This window comes from Pseudophryne corroboree, chromosome 5, assembly GCF_028390025.1.
Source record: "Pseudophryne corroboree isolate aPseCor3 chromosome 5, aPseCor3.hap2, whole genome shotgun sequence".
In the NCBI taxonomy this organism is placed as follows: domain Eukaryota; kingdom Metazoa; phylum Chordata; class Amphibia; order Anura; family Myobatrachidae; genus Pseudophryne; species Pseudophryne corroboree.
The window spans coordinates 351401120-351423583 of NC_086448.1; the positions used below are offsets into that span (position 1 = coordinate 351401120).

Below are 22464 nucleotides of genomic sequence, written 5' to 3' on the forward strand. Positions count from 1 at the left end.
TATCTGAAAATTGCAAACGGGCGATTGTCGGACAATTGAATTGCGATCACATCGCTGGGCGACCATTAGCATGGGCGGCCTTGCCCCGTGTTGAGCAGATTCCAAAAAACTGCAACTGATGCTGAATAAGGTCTTTTGTCGGACAATTGAATTGCGATCACATCGCTGGGCGACCATTAGCATGCTGGGCGGCCTTGCCCCGTGTTGAGCGGTTTCCAAAAGACTGCAACTGATGCTGAATAAGGTCTTTTGTCGGACAATTGAATTGCGATCACATCGCTGGGCGACCATTAGCATGCTGGGCGGCCTTGCCCCGTGTTGAGCGGATTCCAAAAAACTGCAACTGATGCTGAATAAGGTCTTTTGTTTCAAAACTTGGACATGGTGTATCTTCAACAGGACTTTTGGTTGTCTCAGTGCCGTAGCACAGCACCTCTGCACCCTGGTCTAGCACCCCAACACCCACCTCCAACACACATCCCTGATTGAGAAAAGAAAGCTCTTACTCAATCATGTCATAAAGATGTATAATGCTATGCAATCCAGCATTATTTGCAATTTACTTCTGTTATTTTACATACTACTAGACAATTTATTCTATTAGATGCCCCTGGATGAGATATTACATATCTACCAAGGACTGGAATTGCTGAAGTTCTCAGCAAACCATCCCATGCTTGGATATGGTATAATACAGTGGATTATCAATTTTGTAGAGCTGTAAATAGAAAACAGATGTGGAGATTTATGACCAGGAGATGCATGGTCAATCTGAATACCACCTAATACATGTGGACTTCATGTCAGTTTGCCACCTGCTGTATAAAATATGGTTGAAAAAAATTAATAACAATATATGGTGGATGACTATTAATAATAAAACTTACAATGTAAGAGGTTTTTTATTTACGTGAAACATCCTTTTTTGTAATCTGTCCCATGTCTCACCAGTGTCCTGGAAAATAAAGAAATAAAAAGAGAAAATGTATAAAATTTCAGTTCTACTAAAATAGATATAAAAGGACAGATGAAGAATTGGACATAAGCATTTATTTATTTTTAGCACATTGAGCTTTCTTCCACTGCCTACTGTATGTGTACTAAAATATTTGCACATTCATCCATATGTAGATTTGGTTCCTTCTTTGCCTTACATCTCTTCCTACTTACAGAATCACCAGCTAATTTTCTTTAATAAAAGGAAATTTAAAGACCACAATCAAGAGAAATAATTTCTTCCAACATTCCGAGATCATTGGTACTGGAATAAACCATAACTCGCCAAGACTGGGTGAGTAGATTTTCAAATATTTTTAGTCTCAGCAGTCATACAGTGTACATTTGCATGTTTTCACCATGTTGCACCACATCTTCATTAAAGTACCATAATGTGCATGAACTGGATACTTTAACTTTAGGACATACTACTAACATTAGGGGTCATTAAGATGGGGGTGTTAATGTACTATCACACGCAAAGTATCGATGTTCAGTACTTTGCGCAGAACCTGTGCTGCACGTGAGCAAATGGGTCCTACGACGTTGCAAGCAACCCAGCATCAGACTGTCAGTGATTGACAGCGGCGACGGGTTCTGTTTGGAAAAACAGTGGTGTGTCGCCACCGTTTAGAGGGAGGGAAGAGGTCAGGGATCTCCAAATGGTGGATGCTTTGATCCGATGCTGCGTCCTAGGACACAGCTCAGATCCCTACTGCTGTAATAGACGCCTCCTGCAGCATTACCATACAGCACCATCATTGCTGCTACCAAGGAAGCACCAGTGATAGTGGGTGGTCTTCAGGTTGCCGGCGGCCGGGCTCCCGGCGACCACCATACCGGCGCCGGAATCCCGACCGCCGGCATACCGACATCTTTTCTCCCTCCTGGGGGTCCACGACCCCCTGGAGGGAGAATAGATAGCGTGGTGTGCCACCGTGCCCGCAGCGTGGCGAGCGCAGTGAGCCTGCAAGGGGTTCATTTGCGCTCGCCCAGCTGTCGGTATGCCGGCGGTCGGGATTCCGGCGCCGGTATGCTGGTCGCCGGCACCCCAACCGCCGGCATACCATACTACACCCGTGATAGCACCTCCAACCACATCTAAATCAGGGCCATTGTTAATCCGTATCTCCTTGTGCAAGTCAGGCAAATATACTACTGTTTTTTCCTGGTGCAAAACCTGCACATACAGTATACTGTACTGCTGTTTTCTGCTAGCTTACAACTCGCACATATGCTACATATACATATAGCTGATGTGTCTTTTTAGTGCAAAATGTGTACAATTGCACAAACAGACCCCAAATTCAACAAGGAAATCAAGTACATCTCCATTTTAGATGGAGGTCCATTTTTATACGTCCATGCTAAAGCAAAGCAATATCATGTGCAAAATGAAGGTGGAGTACATCTTAGAAACATTGCGTTATCTTAGCTAGGATATACAGTATATCGCAATAATCTTTTGGTAGCACTTTATGGCTTAACCTATTAGCTATGTCTCATCATACAGTAGCTGGTCCATAGTTCGTACTCCAAACAAATACATAAAAGCAATGTTTTCCTTTCAAAATGTAACCCTCCGAGATATAGACGGATCATATTGTATATGTATATGGTGAAAAAGGAGGCCACACCAGCATGTAACATATAACAGAAATAGTAAACGCCTAATATTAAGAAACACTGCAGAGGTTACATACTTGTGAGGTTTCAGGTTGAAGGTCATATCTTTTCAAAGTAAACTGCTGTGAGAAGGGAAGAGGCATTTTCTCTCTTACTGACTCAGGCGGCTGTAGCTTTGCAGGGAGCTTCATGTCCCAAGGAACTTCTTCATATGCTCTGTACAGTAAAATGCAGTAACAGTCAGATTGTGGTGAAAGTATGAAGCACCCTTTAACTGACAATCATGAAAATCTCATATTAAATAATGACATTTCCATAAACACATTAGGTATGCGTTGCCGGTGGCTAGGATCCCAGCGGTCAACATACCGACGCTGGGATCCCGGATGACAGAGTGCCAGCAGGGGGGCGAGCACAATGAACCCCTTGCGGGCTCGGTGGCTCGCTGCACTCGCCACAGTTTCTATTCCCAGTCTACGGGTGTTGTGGACACCAACGAGTGGGAATAGTCCCTGTTAGCTGGGATTCCGGCGTTAGCATCCAGACTGCCGGGATCACGACTGCCAGCAATGCAACTGCATCCTGCATAAAAAATATCCAATCTCCACCAATTATTTTTTATTAAACGTGGCAAAGAAATTCCTCTTGAATTATCTAGTGTACACATATTTAATCAAGGTATAATATCTCTATCCCCATTATACTACACAGTACACTAATAACATACTGAAGTTTATTTAGAATAGGCATAACCACCTCTCTTTCAGCCTTTGATCTGTATACAAGATGCCACATCGGCACAAAACCAGTAACACAGCTCCCTTGCTTGTAAGTACAATACAAATTGAAGTGCGAGAAGAGTTTGAGTGGCACTCATAACATAGGGGGTCATTCCGAGTTGATCGCTCGATGCCGATTTTCGCAGCGCAGCGATCAGGGGAAAAAACGGCATTTCTGCGCATGCGTATGTTCCGCAATGCGCACGCACGACGTACGGGTACAACGAACTATGTGATTTTGTACAGGCTCTAGCGAAGAATTAAGTCGCACTGACGGCCGCAGAGTGATTGACATGAAGTGGGCGTTTCTGGGTGTCAACTGACCGTTTTCAGGCATGGCTGGGCAAATGCTGAGCAGGTGTGTGACGTCAAATCCGGACACGAATAGGCTGAGTGATCGCAAGCGCTGAGTACGTTCTGAGCTACTCTGTAACTGTCTTTGCAGAGTGCGGCTGCACATGCGTTCGCACTTCTGCTAAGCTAAAATACACTCCCCAGTGGGCGGCGGTATGGCGTTTGCACGGCTGCTAAAAACTGCTAGCGAGCGATCAACTCGGAATGACCCCCATAGACTCTCCCCATGTGGCCTTCCACTGGGATTCAGTCAGCTTCCCATTTACTCAGGGTAACTAAACCCTTAGTAGTGATCACCAGACAATGATTAAACAAAACACAAAAGTACTATTTTTCCAAGACGGGGGAGATCTAATGCCCATATCTCCCCAATTGTGTGCAAACAATAACAGGGTATGCAGTTATTATTCAACTTTAAAAAATGGTGTACCTTGTGGGCTACCATATTATATCTACGCATTGCAAGTGTGTTTAATTTATTACGGTAAATACTAGCAAAATAAATAATGCATTATTATTTTCAAGCACAGATTTTATAATGAAAACCTCCGTATAGCTTCATGGTAATTGCTGAATTACAAAAGTGAATTAAAGCCATGGGAATAACCACAAAATATTCTTGGTGATGTATGTACTGTATATTAAAAACAAAAAAATCTCATACATTCTCTAATGGGCCCTACACACTTCGCGATTACACTGAAAGATATGAACGATCTCGTTCATTAATGAGCAAGATATCGTTCATATCTTTCAGTGTGTATGCACCAATGATGAACGATGCGCGGCCCCACGTCGTTCACCGTTGGTGCCAGCTCGTTTATACATGCAAGCCAATATCTCCTCCATATTAGCATGCAGGGATATGGGGCCGGGTGACTTCACTCCCCCCGTCACCCCACCACCACCGGGGTGTCCGTCGGCCGTATCGGCCCTCGGGCACCTCGCCCTGCAAATCGGCAGGTGTGTAGGGCCCATTACTGTAGTTCAGTTTCTATCAGTTTCAAGCAATTTCAAGAAAAAAACCTTTTGGTTCTATTTTATTTTACAGGAGCAAAAATATTAACATTTACTGAAAATGCAAAGTTTTCTGAAAAACACAAGTTATACCTTGTGTGGGCACAGCATAAAACATTTAGGGCAGGATGTACTGTACTAGAAACAAAATGCAGTAAAAACTCTATTTTCAGGGTTTTTACCGCATTTTCATGTGTACTAACCTTGGGACCCCGGGTTACCGATGGTGAGGGTAACGCCAAACTACAGAAACCAATGGGCTTCTTTTTGCAATCTTCCTCGGATCCCTCTCAGCATACCCAATAGAATCCTATGGGCTTCTTTCTGAGAGGGATCTAAACTGTGACTGTTTGTTTTTACCCAGTTTTGTCTTCTAATTGTGTCCACTTGTAAAGCGAAAGAAACTGTTAATAAATAAATAATAAATAAATCCCTCCCAGGGGGGGCAGATGTAACATGTGCAGAGAGAGTTAGATTTGGGTGGGTTATATTGTTTCCGTGCAGGGTAAATATGGCTGCTTTATTTTTACACTGCAATTAAGATTTCAGTTTGAACACACCACACCCAAAATCTAACTCTCTTTGCACATGTAATATCTGCCCCCCTGCAGTGCACATAGTATTGCCCATTTGCTAACAAATTTGCTGCTGCGATCAGGTCTGAATTAGGCCCATAGTCCACAGCTTTAGTACATTCCGCTCTTAGTGATATTGATGTTGGAATATGATGAGTGTAAAAGTGGAAATGCTGGACTGGAGTGAGAAAACCAACGGCTGTGAAGGGGTTAAATTAATTTTCTCATTAGTAATATCCACATATAGCACCACTGTCAAAACACTTCATCTTAGTTACAGAGCAATCCCTGGGGTTGTAGATGTGCCCAGGGCCGGCTCTACCATTAGGCAGCTTTAGGCGGCTGCCTAGGGGCGCCGGCCACTGGAGGGCACCGCATCACTGAATTCATCTAGCAAGAAACTGAAGCATGTCTCTTTATGCGGGTTAGTAATGAACTTACAGATGGGGAAATGGAACAAAATAAGAAGCATACAAATATATGTATGTCTATACATACAATTATAGGGATGTAGTCCAGCAGACGCCGAAATCCCTATACCTATCAGAATACCGACACTGGAATCCCGACAGCCGGCATCCTGAATGTTAGTATGCCTGGAAGGGTTAGGGCTGTGGGGAGGGAGGGTTAGGGTAAGGGGGGTAAGGTTAATTAATTTCATTCAAAATGTCGGTATTATGGTGGTCCGGATGCTGCTGTCTGTATTCTGACAGCGGCATCCTGTACCCAACCCCAATTAAATATCCCCACTAGACCCCATATACAGCATATTACAGTATATAAAGAATTGACGGCACTCAAAGACTTTTAAAGTGAAAGTATATTGTGAACATAGTCACAAAATGTTGTGACTTTATTTACAATATACTTTATCACTTTAAAAGTGTTGTCCCTTTTCTCTGTATATGTATAATGATGCAATTCACGGGAGGTGGTGGTCGCTTTGCAGGTTAGGGGGCGCTAGACTGAAGCTTTGCCTAGGATGCAGAGAGACCTTGCCCTGGATGTGCCTGTTGACAAAATATTCTCCCATGGCCACTCTCCCTAAGGAGCTTTTCCTATCCAGCTTTATTCTTACATAGAATGTCAGTTTGTGTTTTTAGAATAAAAAAAGTCTGAAAAGAATTTATAAAAGATATTGTTAGAAGAAGTCATTTCACAGTTATTGTATAGTCTACTGCAGAATGAAGAACTGTGAAACTTTTATATGGAGTAAAATTCTGCAGCTTACCGATCAATTATCTGATAATTCAAACAGACATTACTTAAATAAATATGTTTTTGTATGGGTTACCAATGAAATAGTCATTTTTTCTTCATAGAATTTCATGAGGAAGATAATCATTTTGTTAATCACCTGTGAAATTGGTTTCTGAAAGTTCTTCATCACTGAGCTTTTCCTGGCTAAATATTACACTAAATGTGTTTATACAATTGATGCATGTTTTCCCTAACCAACATCTGAACCTCAAGGTGAAATTGAGGACAAAGTTTTGTGCAAAGTTTAGAGATGACAGATGCTCCTGATATCTGCAAAATACAGGCTTGCGTGATGTTAACACTCTTTATTGTATAATAAAGAAAAGTCACATACCCATCTAGTCATTTTACGGGATGTACTTGTGTGACCGGCGGTCACAATACCGACGCCGGGATCCCGGCCCCTAACAATCCCGACAGTCGGCATGCCAAGTAACAGGGACTATTCCCACTCGTGGGTGTCCACGACAGCCATAGAGTGGGAATAGAACCTGTGGCGAGCACATTCACAATTTTTGCAATGGGCGTTTTTTCTCAATTTCTGGGCATCAACTATTTGAACGAAGAAACTGCTACTTATCAGAAATTGCAATCCTTACTGAATAAGGTCCGTAGTCTTTATGCTGTGCTGTATAATTGCAAACTGGCACAACAGGTCTACAGTAACTGCATAATTCTATATTGAATATTTTAAAGTTATATATGTTTAAGAGGCTGTATAACAACTACAGAGATCCTTAACTTATTTAAATACCTGTGTATAAATTAGCACATTAGGCTACAGCCACCCGTTTGGCCGCAAGGAGACTGCACATGGGCGACAGTCCCGCCGCCGCCAGATCGGGTTGAGCCGAATTGGCAAGACGACGGGATTTCAAGGTGAACACATACATTTGAATGTATGTGTTCACACAGTGCGGCTGTGCCGCACTGTGTGATACTGAAATCCCGTGTGTCACTGGCCGGGTCCTGTTCTGCGGGATCCCGCAGAACAGGATCCGTGTGAACACAAAACCCCACTCCCGGCCAAGCGCGTCCCATTCAGTTTTGCCTTGTAAATGACTGCCGCTTTAAAAAAAAGTCAGAGATTGACCGGCATCCCGCACCTCCCGCAAACTTGGACCCTTTTACCCTATTATATATGCCCCTGGAGGCAGTGCCGTAACTAGACATTTCAGCGCTGTGTGCAAGAAATGGCATCGGCGCTCCCCCTTGTGTAAAATAGGGGCAGTGTGCGCCGTAGGCGTTACAAATATAGGGCCGTGGCTTCATGGGGAAGGGGTGTGGCCATAAAATACCAATTCATATTACGGTGCACAGTAGTCTCCATTATTCAAATTTGCCGCACAGTAGCGCCACTACACCAGGTAAAGCCCCTTTTTACACATTACGGCAGGTAGAGTCCCCTTTTTACACATTACGGCAGGCAGAGTACCCCTTTTTACACATTACGGCAGGGGAGGAGGGAAGGCCAGCCTATGAGGAGGGACAGCTGCAGCAGCGCCTACATCAATTACAGTGCGCTGCTGCGGCTCCCGAGTCCCCCTCCCTCCTCCTCCTTCTCCCCTGCCTCCGGAGCTGCTCCTCTCCTCGCTCCGGCGGCTTGTAATGAGTCAGTTTGACTCATTACAATGCCGCTGGAACGGGGATGTGGACAGTTGTGCCCTCAGGGCGACTGTGCTCTGTGCCAGGCACACCTGGCAACACACGTAGTTAAGGCCCTGCCTGGAGGTGATTCTGGTCAGTGAGATAGCTGCAATTGTGTTTTTTTTCTTCATTTTATTAAAAATATAAAAATAAAAAAAATAAGATTTTACTTACCGGTAAATCTATTTCTCGTAGTCCGTAGTGGATGCTGGGGACTCCGTAAGGACCATGGGGAATAGACGGGCTCCGCAGGAGACAGGGCACTTTAAGAAAGAATTTGGATACTGGTGTGCTCTGGCTCCTCCCTCTATGTCCCTCCTCCAGACCTCAGTTAGAGAAACTGTGCCCGGAAGAGCTGACAGTACAAGGAAAGGATTGTGGAATCCAGGGCAAGACTCATACCAGTCACACCAATCACACCGTATAACTTGTGATAAACTTACCCAGTTAACAGTGTGAACAACAACGGAGCATCAGATCAACCCTGATGCAACCACAACATAACCCTTATTTAAGCAATAACTATATACAAGCATTGCAGAAGAAGTCCGCACTTGGGACGGGCGCCCAGCATCCACTACAGACTACGAGAAATAGATTTACCGGTAAGTAAAATCTTATTTTCTCTAACGTCCTAGTGGATGCTGGGGACCGTAAGGACCATGGGGATTATACCAAAGCTCCCAAACGGGCGGGAGAGTGCGGATGACTCTGCAGCACCGAATGAGCAAACACAAGGTCCTCCTCAGCCAGGGTATCAAACTTGTAAAACTTTGCAAAAGTGTTCGAACCTGACCAAGTAGCTGCTCGGCAAAGCTGTAATGCCGAGACCCCTCGGGCAGCCGCCCAAGAAGAGCCCACCTTCCTTGTGGAGTGGGCTTTTACTGATTTTGGAAGCGGCAATCCAGCCGCAGAATGAGCCTGCTGAATCGTGTAACAGATCCAGCGAGCAATAGTTTGCTTTGAAGCAGGAGCACCCAGCTTGTTGGATGCATACAGGATAAACAGCGACTCAGTTTTCCTGACTCTAGCCGTTCTGGCTACATAAACCTTCAAAGCCCTGACCACATCTAGTAACTCGGAATCCTCCAAGTCACGAGTAGCCACAGGCACCACAATAGGTTGGTTCATATGAAAAGATGACACCACTTTTGGCAGAAATTGTGGACGGGTCCGCAATTCTGCCCTGTCCATATGGAAAACCAGATAGGGGCTTTTATGTGACAAAGCCGCTAATTCTGACACACGCCTAGCTGAAGCCAAGGCTAATAGCATGACCACCTTCCACGTGAGAAATTTTAACTCCACGGTCTTGAGTGGCTCAAACCAGTGTGACTTCAGGAAACTCAACACCACGTTAAGATCCCAAGGTGCCACTGGAGGCACAAAAGGGGGAGCTGAATATGCAGCACTCCCTTTACAAACATCTGAACTTCAGGAAGAGAAGCCAGTTCCTTTTGAAAGAAAATGGATAGGGCCGAAATCTGGACCTTAATGGAACCCAATTTCAGGCCCAAAGTCACTCCCGACTGTAGGAAGTGAAGGAAACGGCCCAGCTGGAATTCCTCCGTAGGGGCATTCCTGGCCTCACACCAAGCCACATATTTTCGCCATATACGGTGATAATGTTTAGCCGTCACGTCCTTCCTAGCCTTTATCAGCGTAGGAATAACCTCATCCGGAATGCCTTTTTCTGCTAGGATCCGGCGTTCAACCGCCATGCCGTCAAACGCAGCCGTGGTAAGTCTTGGAACAGATAGGGCCCCTGTTGCAACAAGTCCTGTCTTAGAGGCAGAGGCCATGGGTCCTCTGTGAGCATTTCTTGCAGATCTGGATACCAAGTCCTTCTTGGCGAATCCGGAACAATGAGTATTGTTCTCACTCCTCTTTTTCTTATGATTCTCAGCACCTTGGGTATGAGAGGAAGAGGAGGAAATACATAAACCGACTGGAACACCCACGGTGTCACTAGTGCGTCTACAGCTATCGCCAGAGGGTCTCTTGACCTGGCGCAATACCTCTGTAGCTTTTTGTTGAGGCGGGATGCCATCATGTCCACCTGTGGCAGTTCCCACCGACTTGCAATCTGCGTGAAGACTTCTTGATGAAGTCCCCACTCTCCCGGGTGGAGGTCGTGCCTGCTGAGGAAGTCTGCTTCCCAGTTGTCCATTCCCGGAATGAACACTGCTGACAGTGCTCTTACGTGATTGTCAGGTCCGGGTGTTTTTGTGAATCCGTTAACCCGGAACCAACCACAGGTGTAGGTGCTGGGCTATGAAGAAAGCAGGGAGGACGAAGAAAGTTCCGATTCATATATTTATTCAAAATAACAATTCAGTAAAGGGTTAACTGACAAGTTGTTAATCATCATATTATACTGAAGTATTGCAGGAATAATATGCAAGAGAAAACTCAAAAATAAATAAAAGAAATGTTCATGGAAACATATGCAAAACAAGCTGATGAATAAATGTTGGATTGTCCAAATATAAACAAGCTTTGATGCTGAACTGCAGAATGTTATTAACTGGATAATGCAGACATGAAGAGATAACTGTAAGGATTTGCAATGGAGTTTTGAGAGTTAACTGAGAGACTGTGAAGAATTATCCTTGTTATGACAACATAGCAAATATAAACAAGCTTTGATGCTGAACTGCAGATTGTGTTTAACTGGTTAATGCAGACATGGAGAATTAACTGTAAGAATTGGCAATGGAGTTTTGAGGGTTAACTGAGAAACTGTGATGAATTATCCTTGTAATGACAACATAGCAAATAAAAAGTACTGAATTGGGTTACTTGCGGGTTCCGGAGATCACTGTGAAACTGTAGTAGAAGACAAGGTGATGAATGGGTTAAATGCAGAGTTGAACAAACGAACAGCTGAGAGAAACAGAATCCTCCAGACTTTGAATGATAGGCAGACTGACAAGGTAACCTCATGCAGGACACTGGGAATCCAACTATTTCCAATAGGAGTGCAATTAACTGACAGCACAGCGGAGAGCCGGTGGATCTTTCAGCAGTGAAGGCTGCAGACGGACCTCTGGGAATGGAGGCGATATCTGGACCACGGGAATCACACAGGAATGCACGGAGAGAGCTCAGAGCTAGAGCACAGCTTTGATACAACAAAGTACTGGCCCAGAGTAACATAATCCCAGCCTACTTAAAGGCAGCACAAGCACGGGATTGGCTTACACCTGCCCACAGGTGTTTTCACAAGTGCTCTGTATTAGCTATTTGGTCTCCAACATGGCCACCTCCTATACAGCAGACACACCGCAGTGCCTTAGGCCATCTGGTCCCCGCACTCACAGTTCCCAGACTCTGCATTACCTGTGCCATTGATCACGCCGTGTCCCTACACGGGCGCACAGCACCGCGAGCAACCGCACTGGCAACGGATGAACCCCAGAACCCGCAATGGTGAGAGACCGGTTCGTGACAGTACCCCCTCTTCTACGGGTGGTCTCCGAACACCTTTGAACCTTGTCAGGATTTTTGGAGAAGTATTTCTGTACCAGACTTGGAGCTTGAACATCTTCAGAGAAAACCCAGGATCTCTCCTCCGGACCGTAACCCTTCCAGTCGACCAGAAACTGTAAACGTCCATATCGGAAACGTAAGTCCACAATCTCTTTAACTTCAAATTCCTCATTCTGCAAAGAGTGAACTTTAGGAGATTTGGACTGGGTAGTACGGAACTTATTGAGAATCAAAGGCTTCAGTAAAGATGTATGAAAGGCGTTAGGAATTCTCAAAGACGGTGGCAACTTGACTTTGTATGACACAGGGTTGAGTACCTTTACAATGGGAAATGGACCAATGAACTTGGGAGCAAATTTCTTAGAAGGAACTTTGAACTTGAGATTGCGTGTAGAAATCCAAACTTGGTCTCCCACTTTGTAATTCGGTACAGTTTTACGTTTTCTATCTACAAAAGATTTATAACGAGCGAAAGTTTTGACCAAGGACTTACGTACACAACTTCAGATGCTAGATAGACGTTGAAGCTCTTGATCTGCTGCTGGAACCTCTAGGGCTGGCAATGGATGAAACCCTGGTGGAGAACTTCTTGGACTCTTATGTTGGGCACATTTAGACATGCTGCTATAAACTCTTGGACATCGGCTTTGAGACGTGGCCACCAATAAGACTGTTGAATAAATTTGAGAGTCTTTAGAACCCCAGGATGACCCATGAAGGAAGAGGAGTGAGCCCAGGTAAGCAGCCGTTTTCGGAGACTTGTGGCGACAAAGGTCTTGCCAGGCGGAGGAACTGGAGAGGTTCGAATCATTAAAAAGGACGTAGGATTCACAATGGCTTGATTCGTGGTAGCATCATTTAATTCAGAAGAAGCAAAGGACCGGGAAAGGGCATCTGCCTTTTTGTTCTGAGACCCTGGACGATAGATGAGTTTGAAATCAAATCGTGAGAAGAAAAGCGCCCATCGAGCTTGTCGTGGATTCAAACACTGAGCTGACTGCAGATACAGAAGATTCTTATGATCAGTATAAACTGTAATGCGATGTTGAGCTCCTTCTAGAAGGTATCTCCACTCCTCAAATGCCAACTTGATGGCAAGTAACTCTTGCTCACCGATTGCATAATTACGTTCTGCCGGGAGGAACTTACGGGAGAAATATCCGCAGGGATGGGCCTTTTTATCTTCAAAGACTTGTGACAACACAGCTCCTACTGCTTCTGTAGATGCATGCACCTCTAGTAGAAAGGGACGATTCAAATCAGGCTGTCGAAGAATGGGGGCTGACACAAAGGCTTGCTTTAAATCAGAGAAGGCTTTGATTGCTTCAGAAGACCAGTTCGTAGGATTTGCTCCCTTGCGAGTTAGGGCTGTGATAGGAGCAGCTAACGTAGAATAATTCTTAATGAATCTCCTATAGAAATTAGCAAAGCCAAGAAATCGCTGAATCCCCTTGAGAGTTGTAGGAGTGGACCAATCCCGGAAAGCTCGCGTCTCTGGGATGGATAGCGGATGAATTTGTCCCCTAGGAGGGGTCTTGCCCGGAACCAGGACGACTGGGCAGTCCCATTCACGATGAGGAGGTAGAGAGTCTGCTGCTTGCTTACTGGAAACATCCGCAAGGGATTGATACACCGGAGGTAGATCGGAAAGGCTAATTGACCGAAGAGGTACAATTGTAGCTACACATTCCTTGGTACAAGATTTACCCCATGAAAGGACTTCCATGGTTTGCCAATTAAGTTGAGGATTATGTTTCTGCAGCCAAGGTAAACCAAGTATCACATCTTGAGAGGCTTTGGGAATCACGTAGAAGGAGAGGTATTCGGAATGGAGCTCACCAACTTTCATCTTGAGACATACGGTTCGATGAGTAATTATACCATCTGGAATTCGACTTCCATCCACTGCTGTAACGGCAACTGCTGCTTCCAGAGGCATGGTTTGAACTTTAGACCGTATGACAAAGGCTGAGGAGATGAAGTTCTCGGCTGCCCCGGAATCTAGGAGAGCTGAAACTTTCACTGTAGAACTTGGAACTTCTAATTGAATAGACAAGGTCGGCTCTTTCCCAGAACGTGATTCTAAAGTAACTCCTAGCTTAACCTCTCTTGAATAAGCTAGGAGGCTAGAGTTTCCCGGTCGGAGTTTGCAGAATTTAACTAAATGTTCGGAGGACCCACAGTACATGCAGAGGTTACCCTGTCGACGACGAAGTCGTTCCTCCTCTGTGAGGCGAGAGCGCCCAATCTGCATAGGTTCTTCAGTCATTACTAGAGACTGTGATGAAGAATCTTGTCGAGGTCTAGGATGATCACGTGGACTGGATCGCTCTGCCCTGGATTTCTCTAAACATCGCTCCCTGTAGCGTAGGTCAAGTTTGTTACAGAGAGAAATCAATTCATCCAGTTTAATTGGCACATCCCGGATAGTTAAATCATCCTTGATTCTTTCTGAAAGTCCATTCCAAAACGCGGCGATCAGGGCCTCCTCATTCCAGTTTAACTCTGAAGACAACGTGCGAAACTGAATAATATATTGACTGACAGGACGTAAACCTTGACGTAGACGGAGAATCTCCAAGGATGCTGAGGTGGTCCTGCCTGGTTCGTCAAAGATTCTCCGGAAGGAAGATACGAACTCTTTGTAATTAGAGAGGATAGGATCACCTCTCTCCCATAATGGTGATGCCCACTCCAGAGCCTGACCGGAGAGGAGGGCAATAATATATGCAACCTTAGAACGAGCTGATGGGAAACTGGCAGACATCAGTTCAAACTGGATCTCGCATTGATTCAGGAATCCTCTGCAAAGTTTTGGAGTTCCGTCAAACTTACTCGGAGAGGGTAACTGCAAGCGGGACGTAGGCAGCGTCACAGGAGAAGCTGTAGTGGTAACTGGGACATCCGGGGTTAGAATCTGGACTTGGGACGTTTTAATAGCCGTATGAAGAGTCTCTAAACGGTCTGCCATAGTTTGCATAAACTGCACTATTTGTGTCTGTATAGACTCCTGGTTTTCCAGAAGGGAAAGGATATCTGACGTAGCACCGCCTCCTGCGAATTGGTCACTTGACGGATCCATGTGGCCAGTGCTTACTGTCAGGTCCGGGTGTTTTTGTGAATCCGTTAACCCGGAACCAACCACAGGTGTAGGTGCTGGGCTATGAAGAAAGCAGGGAGGACGAAGAAAGTTCCGATTCATATATTTATTCAAAATAACAATTCAGTAAAGGGTTAACTGTTATGCACACCAGTGCCTGCAGGAAAGTACTGGTGTCAGGACTGTTATGCACTCCAGTGCCTGCAGGAATGTACTGGTGTTTGAACTGTTATGCAAAACAAATGGACTCACAGACAGACTAGGGAATATGACATAACGTACACAGAAGGTGGTAGGGTAACAAAATACACACAACGTGAACAGAGAAGCCCAGAGGCTAAGGAACTGGGTATCTCCCTTGTATTAGAACTGCTCAGATGTGAAAAGCAAGATGTTGTGTTTTAATACATAGAAAACCCGAAATGCTGTTGCTAAGGGCAACAGCAAAACCCTAAAGGGTTACCAACGGGTGTGGCAGTAAACTCCTTGGTCAGAGATGGAATGATAGACACAAGGAGATTCTCCACAATCCTAATTCTCACTTGCAGTGCACAGGTTCGGTTTACTGCCACTAAACTGACCCCTGACACCTAGCACAGTGAGACAGGATTAGACAGGCAAGTCTTAGAATACAGCCGCAAACTTGCTAAGTTCACAGAGTAGTAACAGAACCCCAGCAAGCTAAACGACTGACTCCAGTCTTACTGCTAGGTCTGGATTGGCAGAGTGTAATACCAAATCCCCAGGCCTATTTGCAGTAAGCAACAAACAAATACAAAGCTACACAGTACTGGCTAACTTTCAGAAACTGACTAACCAACAAAGATTCAGCAGCATCTGCTTACCCTGAAAAGAGGCCTTATAAAGCAGGTGCTGTCCACGCCCCACTCAGACCTCACAGACTGTGAGCACAAAAACCAGCACCGGATCCCCTGCCATGCACAGAGCCTATAACCACTGCACAGCAAAAGACCCGAACCGGAGTATCAGCTGCGCTCAGGTTACTCCGCTAGCACTTGTCTCCCGGTTGCCATGACGACGTGGCAGCACAGGGCAGGAGACCCTAACAGTACCCCCCCTCTGACGAGGGGTCAAAGAACCCCTACCACCGGGTTTATCGGGGAACTGCGAGAAGAAAGAGCGTATCAGTCTGGGGGCATGAAGATCACAACTGCGCACCCACGACCGCTCCTCCGGGCCATACCCCTTCCAGTGCACCAAAAATGACAGCCGACCCCGAACCACCTTGGAGTCAAGAATCCTTTCAACAACAAACTCCCTCTGGCCACGTATCAGAAGAGGGGAAGGTCTTCCACTGGAAGAAGGATTACTAATCGCCCGTTTTAAAAGGGAACAATGAAATGTTTTATTGATACCCAAAGAACGGGGCAGATCTAACTGAAATGCCACCGGATTGATAACCCTGGTGATCTTATAAGGGCCGATGAACCGGGGGCCTAACTTATGAGATGGCTGTCTCAACTTCAAATTCTTGGTAGACAACCAGACGAAGTCTCCTAATTTGAAGCTGCAGGGTCTTTTCCGCTTATCAAAAACCCTTTTGGTCACTAATGACACAGACACAAGGGCTTTCTTCACTTTCCGCCAAATACCTCTAAGGACCGAAACCACAGAGGAACCACCAGGCGTGGAGTCCAGGGGGTCAAAAGAATTGGCCTTAGGATAATGCCCATACACACAAAGGAAGAGATCCCTGTAGCAGAGTGAGCCGCGTTGTTATAGGCAAACTCCGCCATGGACAGATGAGCAACCCAGTCAGTCTGACACTTGGAGACATAACACCTGAGGAACTGCTCCAAGGACTGGTTCACCCTTTCAGTCTGCCCATTAGACTGCGGATGGTAGCCCGACGACAAGCTGACAGAAATCTGGAGATCGGAACAAAATGCCCTCCAGAATTTGGCCACAAACTGGGATCCGCGGTCAGAGACCACATCAAGTGGCAACCCGTGGAGACGCACAACATGCAGCATAAATAATTCAGACAGGCGTCTGGCCGATGGCAGCCCAACCAGTGGAACGAAGTGCGCCATCTTCGAAAACCTGTCAACGACAACCCAGATGGCTGTCATCCCCGAGGATTTGGGCAAGTCCACCACAAAATCCATTGAAATGTGGGTCCATGGCTTAGATGGGATAGAGAGTGGATGTAGTGGGCCAACAGGAACCCCTCTAGGAGTCTTATTTCGGGCACAGATGTCACATGCCCGAACCCACTGATCCACATCCTTAGCCACCGAGGGCCACCACACCGCCCTAGATAGCAACTCCCGAGTTCTGGCAATACCCGGGTGACCTGCAGACTTCTTGGCATGGAATTCCAGGAACACTCGCTGTCTTAACCTAGGAGGCACAAACAAAAGACCTACCGGAAGGTCTGGAGGAGCCTGCTCCTGTGCTCTAAGGACTAATGATAAGAGGTCCTGGGTAATGCCCACTTTAATACATGATGGGGAAACAATGGGCAACGGCTCCTCGGTGGTCTCCTGGATTGGAGCAAAACTCCGCGAGAGCGCATCAGCCTTGATGTTTTTTGACCCAGGGCGATATGTTATCAAAAAATTAAAGCGAGCAAAAAACAAAGCCCATAGTGCCTGCCTGGCATTGAGACGCTTCGCTGACTCTAAATATGCCAGATTCTTATGGTCAGTGAGAATTGAGACCACAAACTTAGCCCCCTCAAGCCAGTGTCTCCACTCCTCGAGTGCATCCTTAATAGCCAACAATTCCCGGTTACCCACGTCATAATTCATCTCGGCTGGCGAAAATTTACGGGAAAAGTAAGCACAGGGATGAAGGCGATTATCTGACACTCCCATCTGAGAAAGCACTGCCCCAATACCCATCTCAGAGGCATCCACCTCCACCACAAAAGGACGCTCTGGATCTGGGTGTCGCAGCACCTTGGCCGAAACAAATGCCCTTTTGAGACGGGCAAAAGCCGCTTTAGCCTCACAAGACCAGTGAGCAACATCCGCCCCTTTCTTAGTGAGTGCCACCAAGGGCGCCACTATAGACGAAAATCCAGCGATAAATCGTCTATAAAAATTCGCAAAGCCCAGGAAACGCTGAAGCACCTTCAAACTAGTGGGCTGCACCCAATCCAGGACTGCCTGTACCTTGGAACCCTCCATTTGGAAACCTTCTGGGGAGATAATATATCCTAGAAATGCGATTTGCTGAACTTCAAATTCGCACTTCTCCAGCTTCGCCCCAAGCCGGTGGTCTCTGAGTTTCTGGAGGACTAAGCGTACATGCTTCCGATGTTCCTCCAGGGAATGGGAGAAGATTAGGATGTCATCTAAGTATACAACTAAGAATCTATCCAAATATTCCCTGAGCACATCATTCATGAAATCCTGGAAGACTGCCGGGGCATTACAGAGCCCAAAAGGCATCACCAAATATTCATAATGCCCCGAGTGGGTATTAAAGGCAGTCTTCCATTCATCCCCCTCTCTTATTCGGATTAGATTGTACGCACCGCGTAGGTCAATCTTAGAAAAAATGGTGGCAGTACGAAGCTGGTCAAACAAGACCGAAATGAGAGGCAGTGGGTATGAGTTTTTAATCGTGATACGGTTCAATTCCCTGAAGTCGATGCAGGGTCGCAACGAACCGTCCTTTTTACCCACGAAGAAGAACCCCGACCCAACTGGAGACTGTGAAGGTCTGATAAATCCCTTAGCCAAGTTCTCCTGAATGTACTCTGCCATAGCCTGAGTCTCAGGACGTGACAGGGAGTACAACCTGCTCTTGGGAAGCTTAGCATTTGGCAACAAATCAATGGCACAGTCATAGGAGCGATGGGGAGGTAGTACCTCTGCAACTTTTTTGGAGAACACGTCCGCAAAATCTGCATAACACCCTGGCAATCCTGGCAAACTTAGCTGCGAGAACCTGACTGGAAGGCTCAAGCAACTCCTGAAACAATCAGTACTCCAACTAAGAATCTCCCCAGAGACCCAGTCAAATTGAGGATTGTGGGCCCTTAACCAGGGTAACCCCAACACCAATGGGGCAAAAGTACAGACAGTCACATAAAAGGACAATTTTTCAGAGTGTGTGGCTCCAATAAACAAAGAAATCTGGCTAGTGCAAGAGGTAATTTTACCTTGGGATAATGGTTCCCCGTTTAACCCACAAATCTCAATTTCCGATGCCAAGGGTACTAAGGGAACAGAGTGTTTCAGGGCGAATTGGCGGTCCATAAAAACCCCGTCGGCCCCACTGTCCACAAAGGCCTCAGTCTTGACAGTTTGACCGAGGATCTTCAAAGTCACCGGAATGATAAAAGTCTTCTTGGGAAATTCTGACTTCTGGCCTGACAGGATATTTCCCATCACCCTCAGGCCCTGAAGTTTTCCGGCTTTTCTGGGCATGATACTACCACATGACCTTTATTCCCACAGTACAAACACAACCCCTGCTGTCTCCTCCGCATCTTCTCACGCGAGGAGAGGCGGGTAGCCCCAATCTGCATAGGCTCCTCGGAAAATTCCTCAGAGTCTGAGGTTCCCTTGGGAAGGAAGGAAATCTCAGTCTCCCTTTCAAGCCTACGCTCTCTCAGCCGTCTATCCACCCGGATGGATAACTGCATGAGCTGATCCAAGCTATCAGGCAAGGGATGTTGTACCAGTTGGTCCTTTATCTGGTTAGAAAGACCTCTTCGGTACTGGTGTCTCAGGGCTGGGTCATTCCACTGGGTATCATGGGCCAACCTCCGAAACTCCGTACAGTAAACCTCAACTGGCCTTCGCCCTTGCTTAAGGATCGAAATCTGAGCCTCGGCTGAGGCCGTCTTGTCAGGGTCATCATACAACATGCCCAGTGCCGTAAAAAAAGCATCAACACTTTTAAGCGACGGACAGTCAGGCTGCAACCCATATGCCCAGACCTGTGGGTCTCCTTGTAGCAAGGAAATCACTATGCCCACCCGCTGAATCTCCGACCCAGAAGACTGAGGCCTAAGCCGGAAGTATAGCTTGCAGCTCTCCTTGAAACAAAAGAACTGCGAGCGATCTCCAGAAAAACGATCCGGGAGATTTACTTTCGGCTCCTTAACCCCTGCAGGTGCTGCTGCTGCGGGAGCTCCGCCAGCAGCCTGGGAGGTGTGCATTTTAATGGACAAATCATTACATTTTTGAGTCAGGACCTGCACCTGATCAACCACCTGTTGCAACGTATTTTGAGGGGTATGCTCCATATTCCCACAAAATTTCAACAGGAGTATTGGGCTGCTGAATATGTTATGCACACCAGTGCCTGCAGGAAAGTACTGGTGTCAGGACTGTTATGCACTCCAGTGCCTGCAGGAATGTACTGGTGTTTGAACTGTTATGCAAAACAAATGGACTCACAGACAGACTAGGGAATATGACATAACGTACACAGAAGGTGGTAGGGTAACAAAATACACACAACGTGAACAGAGAAGCCCAGAGGCTAAGGAACTGGGTATCTCCCTTGTATTAGAACTGCTCAGATGTGAAAAGCAAGATGTTGTGTTTTAATACATAGAAAACCCGAAATGCTGTTGCTAAGGGCAACAGCAAAACCCTAAAGGGTTACCAACGGGTGTGGCAGTAAACTCCTTGGTCAGAGATGGAATGATAGACACAAGGAGATTCTCCACAATCCTAATTCTCACTTGCAGTGCACAGGTTCGGTTTACTGCCACTAAACTGACCCCTGACACCTAGCACAGTGAGACAGGATTAGACAGGCAAGTCTTAGAATACAGCCGCAAACTTGCTAAGTTCACAGAGTAGTAACAGAACCCCAGCAAGCTAAACGACTGACTCCAGTCTTACTGCTAGGTCTGGATTGGCAGAGTGTAATACCAAATCCCCAGGCCTATTTGCAGTAAGCAACAAACAAATACAAAGCTACACAGTACTGGCTAACTTTCAGAAACTGACTAACCAACAAAGATTCAGCAGCATCTGCTTACCCTGAAAAGAGGCCTTATAAAGCAGGTGCTGTCCACGCCCCACTCAGACCTCACAGACTGTGAGCACAAAAACCAGCACCGGATCCCCTGCCATGCACAGAGCCTATAACCACTGCACAGCAAAAGACCCGAACCGGAGTATCAGCTGCGCTCAGGTTACTCCGCTAGCACTTGTCTCCCGGTTGCCATGACGACGTGGCAGCACAGGGCAGGAGACCCTAACATTAACTGACAAGTTGTTAATCATCATATTATACTGAAGTATTGCAGGAATAATATGCAAGAGAAAACTCAAAAATAAATAAAAGAAATGTTCATGGAAAGTTTCCACCTGTGGCAGTTCCCACCGACTTGCAATCTGCGTGAAGACTTCTTGATGAAGTCCCCACTCTCCCGGGTGGAGGTCGTGCCTGCTGAGGAAGTCTGCTTCCCAGTTGTCCATTCCCGGAATGAACACTGCTGACAGTGCTCTTACGTGATTGTCAGGTCCGGGTGTTTTTGTGAATCCGTTAACCCGGAACCAACCACAGGTGTAGGTGCTGGGCTATGAAGAAAGCAGGGAGGACGAAGAAAGTTCCGATTCATATATTTATTCAAAATAACAATTCAGTAAAGGGTTAACTGACAAGTTGTTAATCATCATATTATACTGAAGTATTGCAGGAATAATATGCAAGAGAAAACTCAAAAATAAATAAAAGAAATGTTCATGGAAACATATGCAAAACAAGCTGATGAATAAATGTTGGATTGTCCAAATATAAACAAGCTTTGATGCTGAACTGCAGAATGTGATTAACTGGATAATGCAGACATGAAGAGATAACTGTAAGGATTTGCAATGGAGTTTTGAGAGTTAACTGAGAGACTGTGAAGAATTATCCTTGTTATGACAACATAGCAAATATAAACAAGCTTTGATGCTGAACTGCAGATTGTGTTTAACTGGTTAATGCAGACATGGAGAATTAACTGTAAGAATTGGCAATGGAGTTTTGAGGGTTAACTGAGAAACTGTGATGAATTATCCTTGTAATGACAACATAGCAAATAAAAAGTACTGAATTGGGTTACTTGCGGGTTCCGGAGATCACTGTGAAACTGTAGTAGAAGACAAGGTGATGAATGGGTTAAATGCAGAGTTGAACAAACGAACAGCTGAGAGAAACAGAATCCTCCAGACTTTGAATGATAGGCAGACTGACAAGGTAACCTCATGCAGGACACTGGGAATCCAACTATTTCCAATAGGAGTGCAATTAACTGACAGCACAGCGGAGAGCCGGTGGATCTTTCAGCAGTGAAGGCTGCAGACGGACCTCTGGGAACGGAGGCGATATCTGGACCACGGGAATCACACAGGAATGCACGGAGAGAGCTCAGAGCTAGAGCACAGCTTTGATACAACAAAGCACTGGCCCAGAGTAACATAATCCCAGCCTACTTAAAGGCAGCACAAGCACGGGATTGGCTTACACCTGCCCACAGGTGTTTTCACAAGTGCTCTGTATTAGCTATTTGGTCTCCAACATGGCCACCTCCTATACAGCAGACACACCGCAGTGCCTTAGGCCATCTGGTCCCCGCACTCACAGTTCCCAGACTCTGCATTACCTGTGCCATTGATCACGCCGTGTCCCCACA

The 22464-nt window shown here is 45.9% G+C and overlaps 1 protein-coding gene across 2 annotated transcripts in view; it reads right to left on the bottom strand.

Annotated features, from left to right (window-relative positions):
* Positions 1–22464, bottom strand: part of SPMIP7 (sperm microtubule inner protein 7) — a 154927-nt gene that overhangs the window by 62325 nt on the left and 70138 nt on the right. For both annotated transcript variants that reach the window (XM_063922636.1, XM_063922635.1), the window contains exons 4-5: positions 2700–2838; positions 888–955 (exon numbers count right to left, since the gene is read on the bottom strand). In XM_063922636.1, coding sequence (XP_063778706.1) covers positions 888–955; positions 2700–2838 — 207 coding nt within the window. The remainder of the gene's footprint in view (positions 1–887; positions 956–2699; positions 2839–22464) is intronic.